The sequence below is a fragment of the Schistocerca gregaria genome, chromosome 4 (genome assembly GCF_023897955.1).
Source record: "Schistocerca gregaria isolate iqSchGreg1 chromosome 4, iqSchGreg1.2, whole genome shotgun sequence".
In the NCBI taxonomy this organism is placed as follows: Eukaryota; Metazoa; Arthropoda; class Insecta; order Orthoptera; family Acrididae; genus Schistocerca; species Schistocerca gregaria.
In genome coordinates this window covers 285,013,168-285,026,008 of record NC_064923.1, presented here as the reverse complement: position 1 = coordinate 285,026,008, position 12,841 = coordinate 285,013,168, and the positions used below count along the sequence as shown (strand labels likewise).

At 40.7% G+C, this 12,841-nt stretch overlaps 1 protein-coding gene across 1 annotated transcript in view; it reads left to right on the top strand.

The window, feature by feature from the left end:
- Positions 1–476: 476 nt before the first annotated feature.
- The window catches only part of LOC126267187 (uncharacterized), a 36,257-nt gene continuing 23,892 nt past the window's right edge, over positions 477–12,841 (top strand). Inside the window, exon 1 of the mRNA XM_049972155.1 lies at positions 477–551. Within this exon, the coding sequence (XP_049828112.1) occupies positions 516–551 (36 nt within the window). The 5' untranslated portion in view covers positions 477–515. The remainder of the gene's footprint in view (positions 552–12,841) is intronic.

Below are 12,841 nucleotides of genomic sequence, written 5' to 3'. Positions count from 1 at the left end.
ACAAAAGTTTGTTTGATAAACTAAGTGAAATAATGAAGAAGTGTCAGTATAATGAACTACTGGAGTAGTATTAATAATACTTCTCCCACAGATATTGTCGTGAAGATGACTTCTGTTATGAAGTAGGGACTGATGACCCCTTCGTTTGGTCTCTTGATACCTTAAACGAACCAACTTTTATGAAGTCTTCGACTCTGCTGTTGTGCAAGAGGCCTACTTGAGATGCATAAAACATTACATATCACTTCAGAGTGTGATATACCTGACGGTATACATCACTACTCTAGACTCATCTACTCCATATAATCAAATCCCACTTACGAATCTATGAAGATTCATAAACCCCTCCAACTTATACGACATCAAGTGATTCGATAACAGTTATCAGATCTTCAAAAGTGTCAGCAAGTATTTTTCTGATACCAACACTATCTCGTACATCCCTTGATAAACTCAAGATTAGTCATAACTATTTAAATAGCTAGTCCAGTACATCCGAAATCATTCAGGTCAATATGGAGCTGCTGACAGGTGTAAAGATAGCGTTTTTGGTAAGTGAGCTTCTATGTTTCTAGTTAAGTTGCACGTTCTCATCTACACCGTTAGAGGCGGAAAAATTGTACAATTATTCTAACATGAGAGGAAGAATAGTTCCAAAAGTATTTAAAACAAATGTCATAATAATTACTTAAAATGATGTTTGGGAACTACGCTCAGATGACAGAGTGGTCATGTGTCTGTTAGCGTCATATTTGTCTAAAATAATAATCCACTTACTTTGTATGTTACTACACAAATCATCTAATCGATTACTTTTGTCATATATATATATATATATATATATATATATATATATATATATGTATATATATATATATGATTGTAGTAACTGAATTGGGAAACGAGTTCGGAATACCTTACATAGAATTATTTTAATTAATACAAATTAATGAAAACACAATATGAAACAATTTATTTTCTTCCAATAAACTGTCTACACAAAATTTTATTGTAGCGTCATATTCTGCAGAGCAAATGGTATCGTTTGATATACATGAAAATGAAATAACAGTGAATTTTATTTTGATAATATCCTAGTAACTTTTGTATACTTACGTCTAGCACTATCGTTCTCATGTCAACCCGATTCAGTCATTATGTTACAAACGTGGTCCACATGTATATACATCCAGCACAATATGAAGGACTGCCTTTTACATTATGAATCAGTGAACTCTAACACAAGTTGGTTATCGCTGTAAATTAAGACTATATTAACTATTAATAGAGATACATGTCAAGGAGCAACTGTGACATATAGATGACAATGCACGATACACATTTTGTGTGACACAGATTTTACTTTGGCAACATATATTTGATCCTTTGAAACTGTAATAGAATGTCTGTACAAGGAACACACACACAGAATGTAGAAGTCCAGAACTTGTTTCTGATAACAGCTAAAACCATATTGGAACAGAGAGAGTACTTGTGCTAATTTCAATCCGTATATCCATGCCTTATGAGGGTACAGGTGTTTAATCATCCACTCCCGCACTTGTAACTTTTAAGGTCACCCCCTCCACCCTCCGACTTCTTCCCCCTTCTTTTCTACGCCATTTCGATGACAACCATGCGATATTCCTCTTTTGCTATTCTCCTATTGCCTGGGATATACTCGTGGAATCATTTATGATCCACTCCCTCACGTACCACTCTTAATGTCATCCACTTTCCCGCCCACCTATCTTCTAGGCCAATTAGTTATTGTATAATTAGCTGGCTGTTCTGCTGTTAGTTGGTGCAGTGATGAATGACTCATCACTTTCAGCCACATCCTCTCAGAACCACTTGTGCTGTTATTGCTGTAATTTATTACCCAATTAGTATAAATTATGACCCAAAGTCGCTATCAAAACTGCGGATGCGATAAGTGTTGCGTAAGTCCACATAAGGTCATGCCTATGATGTTACAGGGCAGGCAATTAAAATAATGTGCATACCAGTCTCACATGAAAAACTATGCTACAGAGCGCCTCAGGTGCGTTGATAATTAAAAATGCTTAGAAATTTAAAATATCAAAACTGAATTAAGTAAAAGTCTGTTAGGCTACGATAACTAGCTTGTTAAAACTATCGAAAACATGTTTTAACGCACTGCAGCTGTTATACTTGGAGCAGGAACGTCTTAATGTGTCAATGTCACATATCGTACCTTTTAAGGACCACAGATCGTGTTTTTTACACTTATTAGTAAATATTCATTCTATGATATATCTATTCGAGGATTATAACACTGAAGAAGGAAAGTTCAGTTTTCTTAACCCTCGGGAAATGAATGTTTTCACGTGTCTATTTCAAAAAACAAGTTCGTCAAGAGCAGACAATACATTGCGTATTTCTGGCGGCTTTGCAGATGTGACTGGATAGCTATATCCATCAACTCATACAGGTTGCCTAAAGAATTCCTTTGTGTGCATCTTCCACGAGATGAGCCACTGCCAGATATGCCACAGACACATGGGAGTGCAAGACGCTCCTCCCACGTCTCCTGTATGTGAGTGTGTCTGTACAGAAATACAAAGGAAGAAGATGTAAAACGATTGAGAAGGAGGTTGAGGAATTACCATTAGGTCAGAGCTAAACATCGAATGTTGCATGTTTAATTACTGTCCAATGCAATACGAATTCACAGTATTAATTTTAATAATTTATTCTTCCTTTCCCTAATCCGTGTTACCACGAATAACATATAACTATTTTCATCCGACTATAAATGCGGGCATGCGAGGGACTTGGGCGTATTGTACCACATCAGATTACAGATTCTGTTATACTCCACTAACCTGAGGTCATCTATAGAAGTCTTTGTTCAAGTGCAAATGTAATGCTGATGTCATACGTTCGTTGTTGTTGGGGTACGGCTGTAAAATAACTGCTGAGATGGCTAAGGGTATCAGATCTACGCAGTGCTCTGTGAAGTTCCAGATTTGTTATGCTAGATGCTTCATTTATTCACTCACAACACAGTACAGTTTGTTTTGAAGCATCAAACTGCATATAACATACGTTGTAAATATATGCCTGTAAGGCACATGATTCACAGATCATGTTAGAAACAATTACAAGTCTATTACATTAAAAATCTTAGAAAAATGAAGTTCACAAAAATAAACACTTCTCATCTATACTTCTCTGATTTGCGTGCAGAGTCTCGGTTACTGAATACAACTTCACAAGGCATGCAACCGAAATCTTGATTATCAGGCCTGCAACACAAACCATACTGTGCACCCCCTGTGCCTGGCTGACAAGGCAACCTGAATAACTTAGTGTGGTATCCGGCTTTTGGCGGGAGCCAAAGACTCACAAAGTGCTTAATCTTAATATCGTTATGCAAATGTCAAAAAGATTTGTTACAAAAATGAGTTCCGATTTAAGTATTTGATAGCGTACTATTGAGAGTGTATTCAGCATGATGTAAAACTAAATGAGAATTTTCCTTCATCAAATATTAGTAAATGTACCTTAGATATTTGGCACACGAGCTCCTGCTCCGGCAAACAGTCAGATTATCCTCCCACTAAATTGGACCAATTTATCACGAAATTGGTACTCACTTAACCATCTGTTGCCTGCCTCTAACACCATCGCGTCTCAGATACTGCAATCTCAACTAAATTATGGGCTGGTTCTTGGTGTGATATCTTATAGCTCGAAGCTATAAATGTCGCAGTGTATCTGTGTGTTCTTGTGTACAGATGTTCGAGCGGTTGTCAGCACAATAGGATCTTGAATGCATACATATTACATAAGGGTGAAAGAACTGTTATGGTGTGTTAGTAAACAGGCAGTTACTATTGTCCTTTTGTGTGAGACACATGCAGTGAGTATGAGTCACTCTAAAACAATCCTATTTGAATCATTTTAAGCCTTAGTCAAGGAATATTCAAGTAATAGAACGCAGTGCGTTATACTGGACGATGGCTTTCTCACATCTCAGTACAGATAAATGATTCAGGAGATTGGATCAGCAGTTTTCTACGATTGCTCGCTGACAATGATTCTGCTGTGAGAAAGAATCACAATTTTACAGTCGTTAGGAAACCGAGGAAAAATTTCCACTATGTATAATGAAAGATGCTAAATTTGAATATATGATAATGGTAATAAAAAAAAAAAGGAAAGCTATAACAAAGCGCCGGCCGCGGTGGTCTCGCGGTTCTAGGCGCTCAGTCCGGAACCGCGGGACTGCTACGGTCGCAGGTTCGAATCCTGCCTCGGGCATGGATGTGTGTGATGTCCTTAGGTTAGTTAGGTTTAATTAGTTCTAAGTTCTAGGCGACTGATGACTACAGATGTTAAGTCGCATAGTGCTCAGAGCCATTTGAACCATTTTTTTATAACAAAGCGGAATCTAATTAGCAAATTAGTGACGAACAAGGAAGAACAATAACCATGTATTGATAGGCTTTTAAATATGAGAATAATAAAATTTATGTTTTTTTAAAAAAGATAAAACATGCGTCTAATTTCTAACTAAGCATGATACCATATTTGCCTGTATTACTTTTAAAGATAAGAGATAATTCCACATCATTATTCCCCCCTGAGAACAGCATGAAAATATTCTTACTTAAAGCATGAGAACAGCTACATTCAGATGACTAGTGAAGAGATAGCGATACACATATATAGAGATGGCGGCAGTATCGCGTACACAAGGTTTAAAAGGGCAGTGCGTTGGCGAAGCTGCTGGTTGAACTCAGGTGATTCATGTGAAAATATTTCCAACGGGATTAAGGTCACACAACGGGAACTAACTGACTTTTAACGCAGAATGATAGTTGGAGAAAGGCGCATGGGACATTCCACTTCGGAAATCCTTAGAAAATCCGATATTCCGAGATCCACAGTGTCAAGAGTCAAATGCCAGGCATTATCTCTCACTGTGGACGATGTAGTGACCGACAGTCTTCACTTGACGACCGAGAACAGCGGCGGTTGCATGGAGTTGTCAGTGCAAACAGACAAGTAACACTGCGTGAAATAACCGCAGAAAACAATGTGGGACGTACGAGAAAAGTATGCGTTAGGACATTGCGGCGAAATCTGGAGTTAATGGTCTATGGCAGCAGACGACGGACCCGAGTGCTTTGCTAACAGCAAACAATTCTATTGCCTTTGCGTTGAAAGAACGGCAAAAGAACGTTTGTGACAATATTTTTGCACGTACCGAGCGCTGGTTAGCATCCCCTCCAGAAACACCAAAGGCGAGCGAGAGTTGTAGCTTATCGCACCCGAGACCATAACGCTTGGGCTGGGGCCAGTCTGTGTTGGACGAATGCACTCTGAGAAATAGAGCTCACCAGGTACGTCGTTCGCGGAAACGACAGTCACTTGTGTGCAGATAGAATCTGTTTTCATCGTTGAAGACCACGGCGCGCCATGCCATCTTCCAAGTGATGCTCTAACTACACCAGCCGAGCCGTGCACGTTGACGCTGTGGTGTTCATCTGTGGGTGTGAGAATGTTCACGTGATCACTGTTACCAGCAAATCCAACTTGTGTGGCAATTGTACAAAAGGACCATCCCACCACTCGGCACCCCACAATTTGGCATCTTGCAAGCTCACTCACATGTCTGTGGGAACGACGAGTGCGTCTGCGTTGCACGGTTACCTGCTTTCTTCACACGTTTGCACTATACTGAGCCTTCTGGCTGTGAGAGTTCCGCATTAAAGGACAGGCACAGAAGGCGTTCTGGTAGCTATACCGCTACGCTGTAAGTTGGCGGACAACAATGAAACCATTATCAATGCATGTGGTATCCACGCGATGGCATATGCCGTCATCAGATCAAAATCGACATCGTCTCTCTAAGTGTACTAATTAGGAGTAATCCATTGAATTACAGATCTGTACCATTAACGTTAATTTGCAGTAGGATTTTGGAACAATTACTGTGTTCGAACATTATGAATTACCCTGAAGAAAACGATTTATTAACAAATACTAACGTAAAGTAATGAGCGCTATCGTCAAGGGATCAGAAATTGACTCCATGTTTCCAGATTCCCTGAATACATTAGATACTGTGTGTTCATCAAAAGCGACCACTAATCAAATTTCGTGCTTACAGAGTATCGTCTCAGTTATGTGACTGGATTGACGATTTCCAGACAGAAAAGTCAGGCGATATCCTGTCACAAGGGTTCGCAATAATTGACAGAAAGTTAATGAGTAAAACATAAGTGATATCTGGCATTCCCAAGAGAAGTGTTATCGACCCATAACTGTTCATAATTTATATAAACAATTTTGAAAGGAATCTCCGCTACATGACAAAGTGCACAAATCTGAAGACTGTCAGTTCAACTAAATGATTAAGGATTAAAATTCCAAGTACCTTAAACTGCAACAGTTACATAGGTAATGTGATGGTTAAGGCTAAACAAACACCGTTTTATTGGTAGAACACTTAGAAGATGCAACATTACTAAAGAGACTGCCTAGACTTTGCTAGTCTGTCCTCTTCTGGAGTATTGCTGCACGGTATGAGATTGGCATCAGATGGGACTGGCATCAGATGGGTTCGACGGAGGAGATCGAAAAAGTTGAAATACGGGCAACTCACTTTTTATTATCGAGAAATAGGCAAGGGAGTGTCATAGATATGATATGCAAGCTGGGGTGGCAATCATTAAAACAAAGACGCTTTCCATTGGGGCGGAATCTTTTTCATGAAATTACAGTCACCAACCTTCTCCCTCAAATGCAAAAAATATTTGTTCGCACCCACTGACAAAGGGAGAAATGATCATTGTTATGAAACTAGGAAAGGTGCACTGTTCGAGAGTGGTATGGTAGAGAAATAGCTTGAATATCGTACAGGATATCCTCTGCCAGCCACTCAGTCGTGAACTGAATGGTAGTCACGTATATGTAGATGTAGAATATATCTGCAGGTATCATAAATAGCTGAAGAAAGTCACCACACGTTACAGTTTCATCCCTAACTAGGAGCTTCAGAGTGTGAATAACACTGTGTAAGCTAAAAGCACAGGTTTGTTGCCTATCGTAATACGCAAGTATGATTATAGATCTGTGATACTGAATGAAAATATTCAGTTACCCATCCAAAAATAAACATTGTCTGCATTATCTATCAAAATGCGCTAATCACGTGTATCAAGACTCTTGTACCTTTATTGTTCTACAGCAATGAAAAAATACGCATGATCCACATGTTGCCACTATTAGTATAACTTACAAGTACATGCAGGTGACAAAAATCATGGTATAGGAATATGCATACATGCAGATGGTGATAGTATCCCTCACACAAGGTATAAAAGAGCAGTTCATTGGTGTATCTGTTATTTATATTCAGACGATCCATGTGAAAAGGTGTCTAACTTCATTATAGCCACACGATTTTGGATATCGAATAGCAGTTGGAGCTAGATGCAGGGAGCATTCCATTTCGTAAATCGTCGGGGTATTCAATATTCCAAGCTCCAAAATGTCAAGAGTGTGCCGAGAATACCAAATTTCAGGGACTACCTCTCATCACAGACAACGCAGTGGCCGACAGTCTTCACTTAACAACCGAGAGCAGCAGCATTTTCGCAAGGGCTATCAGTGCCAACAGACGAGAAACACTGTGTGAAACAACTACAGAAATCAATGTAGGACATAATGAACGCGTATCCATTAAGGCAGTGATGGGCAATTTGGCTTTATCGGCCATGGCAGCAGATGACCGACGTGAATGCCTTTGCTGACAGCTTGAAAATGGCTGTAGCGCCTCTTCTGGGCTCCTGACCATATCGGTTACTCTAGACGACTGGAACATCGTGGCCTGTTCAGGTGAGCTCCAATTTCAGTCGGCGTGAGCTGACGGTAGAGTTAGGGCGTGGCACAGACCTTATGTTGTAAACAAGGCACTCTGTGAGTTGGTGGTGGCTCCAGAGTGGTGTGTGATGTGTTTACATAAAATGGACTGGGTATTGTGGTCCAGCCGAACCGATCATTGACTGAAGTGGTTATTTTTGGCTACTTGAGACCATCTGCAGCCATACGTAGACTTTATGTTCCCAATCAAAGATGGAATTTTTATGGATGACAATGCGTCATCCCACTGAGCTACAGTTGTTTGCAGTTGAAGAACATTCTGGGCAGTTCGAGCGAATGTTTTGGGCACGAGATAACCCAAAATGAATCCCATCGAACATTTATGGGACATAATCGAGAGATCAGTGCACAAAATCTTGTACTGACAACACTTTCGCAATTGTGGAAGGCTGTAGAGTCAACTTAGTGTTTGTGGAGAGCACTTCCAAGGGCTTGTTGAGTCCATGCTACATAGACTTTCTGCACTAACTAGGCAGAAGGAGGTCCGACATGATATTAGGATGTATCCCATGATTTTTGTCACCTCAGTGTACAGGTTGGCCATGACTTGTTGACAAGCTTCGCTTGATCTTTGTAGCACGCATCACTGCTAATTGTGACTGCAGCTGTTCTGATATTTGAAGTAACCTGGAGGTTGAAAATACCGCTTCAGTTTTAAATTTATTTTATTATCGCGACCGGTTTCGGGCTCTCATAAGCCCATCCTCAGGTGTCGCAACTGTACCGTGATCCCCGAGCGCCGCAGTGGACGTGTACTAGGCAGAGTTAGCAAACCGCTCCTCGTACACGTCCACCGCGGCTCTCTGGAGCCACAGCGAAGTTACGATACCTGAGGATGGGCTTCGTGATAAAAGAAATTCACACCTGAAGCGGTATTTTCATCTTTTAGTATAATGCTTAGTTGCGGATGTTCGCCCAACATGATTGTTTGATTTGAAGTAAGAATGCCTTTATGACTCTCTCAGGTTGTAATAATAACATGGAAATATGTCTCATCTATAAAAATATTACAGGGAAATGTGGTACTCTGCTTGATTGTAAATTAAACACATGTAATTATTTAAAGACAATGTTAATTTTATCTATCTCATACATATAACATAATCACATGATTATTCTTCTTCCTTGTTTGCCACTCATCTTCTGATCAGATACTACCAAGTCCTTCCTATTTGTTACAGCTGTTATCACATATTTGATGGTAGCATCTGCCATTACACATAGAGGAAATTTTGTTCTTGATTTTATGCAATTCCTTACGATTGTCCATTGATGATACTTTCCTCTACATAGCATCAACATTAGTGGGCAGTCATATAGTAATACTGATCTAGTCTGCTAAATCGTTTTTGTTGAGATGTGGGAAAGCGATCTTCCAGCAGAATGCACTGTGTTCCGTCACATAAGTATTCTGGGGGCCGGTTTCGAGCAAGTCTGGGGGCCCTTACAAGGTTCTATGTGTGACATTAAGGCATCAGTACGTTCCTGCTTCCTGTTTAACAATACAATATAACACATCAATAATAGTTTTAACAAGCAAACTATCTTGGACTGTTAGATTATTACATACACCATGATATTTTGAATTTCAGCCATTGTACTTAACAGTACAAGGGGTGCCTTAATGTATGGTTGTGATTGTGGTACTGGTATATGCATGTCGGAAACATTCCTAAAAATTCTGATTTTTAAATTTAACCACTATTGTAAGGATGTACCTGGGTGGACTCATACAACACATTTCCCATTCGATGTTCTGACATCCTGACTTGAGTCACAATTTACACTGGTAAATTGGGTAATAAATTATAGTGTTAATAGTGCAACTTGTCTACAAGGACATGCATTATTGCACCAGTATGTCCCAGCCAGTAAACAGATCAGCCTAAAATTGGTCAGGATGGGGAAGAGGATGAGCTGGAAAGTGACAGCCTCTGTACGTCCGTCTTATCAGAGATGGTGGCGGTACTCGACTGTTCGGCCATAACAAACAACTTTCAGCCATCCAATTTCCAAACTGTTATTTTACTGTTCTACTAGTTTTGTCGATATATTACGCCATCTACAGCCCCCTGACCGACGTGTACGAAGATCTCATCCTCGGTTCTGGTCAAAATATGTGCCAGCATTCGAATACTGATGTCTGTAGATATTTGCTAGATACAGCGATCCCTTTAAATATCATCTGCCGAGTGGGCAGATGTAGCTATGATGTGATCAGGAGAGCTCAAAATCTGTAAATTTCACAAGCAACGACAACTGATCCCTAAAGGTACGTGCAAACAAGACCAGAAATGGCAGCTTATGGTAATTGATGAAGAATTGCGTTCCACTATAAGAACAGGCCACACAGTCGAGGAAGCTACTATCGAACTACCAATAGAATCTAGCCTGACTAAGGAACAACGTTGCATTTCGTAAGCTTTCAAATCAGAAGTGGACCAAAGACTGAGCAAATAGCCCATGGTAAAACAACGTATCACCACTGAGGATCATCCATCAACTAGCCATTGTTTATACTGGATGTCGTTGGTGAATGATGTATCATCTTGGAGGAAGTGGAAAAGATGTTGCCATCACTGAACCTTCAGATAGCCGTTGGTCCTCTCCTTTGGTTCTTGTGAAGAAGAAGGACGGCACAAGACGTTTCTGCATCAAATACCGATGACTGAACGAAATCACGAAGGAAGACATCTGACCATTGACATTTCTTGGTGACATTCTAGACTGCCTGAAAGGAGAGTATTATTTCTCACTTATGTACATGCGCACAAGCTACGGACAGTTGAGGATGATGAGGCTGATCGGGAGAAGGCTGCCTTCATAATTCCTGACTTAATGATAGCCCATGTGGACAGTGTAATGCTGCGGCCACCTTCAAACATATAATGGACGACCTGCTTCAGCACCTTAAGTGAACTTTGCGTCTTTATTACTTAGATGACTTATTGTTATTTTGAAGAAATCTGGGAGAACATAAAAGCCTTTCGCCATCCGTTTTTTGACTGCAGGTCTGAATTCGAAAAATACATCTTCGTCTCCCAAGAAAGATATTCCTTGGGGTACCTAGTGAATGATGATGAAGTCTGATAATTAACTGAAACCCTCAGCTGCCGACAGGTGTTGTTGATAAACATCGATGGGGACAACTGAAAATGTGTGCCCCGGTCGGGTGTGTAACAACACCTGTCGGCAGCTGAGGGTTTCAGTTAATTATCATTTATTCTAGAGAAGCTGCACGGTCATCAGTGGTATCTGTTCTTCCGACAACAATTACTATCTTCATATATGATGAAGTCTGCTCAGTCCGCAGGAAATAACAGCAGTCACAGATTTTACGACTCCGCAGCACATACGTAATGCGGAAAGTTTTCTAGGATTATCTTGTACTACCTAAGATTCATATTAAGGAGGGGCTAAAATCTGCTCCTGTTCTAGCATTATGGGACGATAATGGCAAGCCAGAAATTCTCACCGATGCTAGTGGTTTTGGAAAAGAGGCAATTCTAGTACAAATGCAGAAAGGTGCTGCATAGACGGTAGCTTATGCTGCCAAATTAATCTCTTTAAGTCGAAGATGAACTACTGTGTAACCAAGATAGAGTTTCTTGCAATTGTCTGGACCTTTAACAAGAGATGGATGTATTTTCTTGGCAAACCGTTCGCTACTGTGACGGACCACCATTCTCTCTGCTGAGTGACTAGCCTAAAGCGTCCATCAGGTCGACTGGCAAAATGGGCACTTTGGGTCTGCGAATACTACGTCACAGTGGGATACGAAAGTGGACGCAAACGCAAGGAAGCTTACTGCTTTTTAAGGAATCATTTAGTAGAATACAACAGCATGGATGAAATCTCAGTAATTGCTCCATTACATGGCCATTGAACAAAGATCCAGCACTGCCGAAAACCTTGCAGGAGGAACTGACCAAAGGAGAATGCCTATTACTTAATGGAGGATTGCATAAGAGAAACTATGATCCAACGGGGCATAAATAGTTGCTCATCATCCAAGCTCATGTCTGGCTAGCTACCGTGAAGTTTCTCCATAACATTCCAAGATATGGTCACTTGCGATTCGTGAAGACTCTAGACAGAATCAGATGCAGGTTATCACAGGCGGGGTCGCTACGAAACCGTTAGACATTATGTAAGCCACTATAAGGAATGTCAACTATGGAAGCATACGCTGAAATTACGTCTCCAATATCGCTTACAAATCCCCATGCAGCAGCGCCCTTCCTTATCTTGCCCAAGTTGCCAAAGTCGACAAACCTGAATCGATGGATAGTAATCTGCAATGACTACCTCACCAGGTATGCTATTACTGAAGCTGAGCTGAGTGCCAAAGCTCTGGAAATTGGATAGTTTCTTGTAGAAGTCATTGTTTTGAATCATGGAGCTTGCTGCTTGTGGGAAAGTTTTCCTGTCTAGACTAGTACCAGGGGTAATTTCAGTTAGTGACATCGCCAGTGGACGACAATTGCCCACTATCCACAGACGAATTGCCTTACAGAACGCTTTAATAAAATACTGGCAGACATGGTCTCGATGTATGCTGATGTGGAGCAAAGACATAGGGACACAGCACTGCCCGTTAAAAGAGTCTCACAAAACACCGCGAAGCAAGACACTACAGCATAACACCGGCCTTTCTGCACCAAGGCCATAAGGCCAAAACGACGTGGATGCACCGTTTCCATTCCAATCGGATGATACTTAGTATGACTATGTGAAACATTCCATCACCAGCACCGAAGAAGCAAGACAGCTGATTTGTGTACAGACCCTGGACGCACAGTGAGTAGCAGCCTGAGCCTAGCGCCGAACAGTGAGACACAGCCCAGGCGACTTGATTTGGATTTTACGCATGTATGGAAATTCGCATTATCGGAAAAGTTAGTAACTCTGACGTATCGCA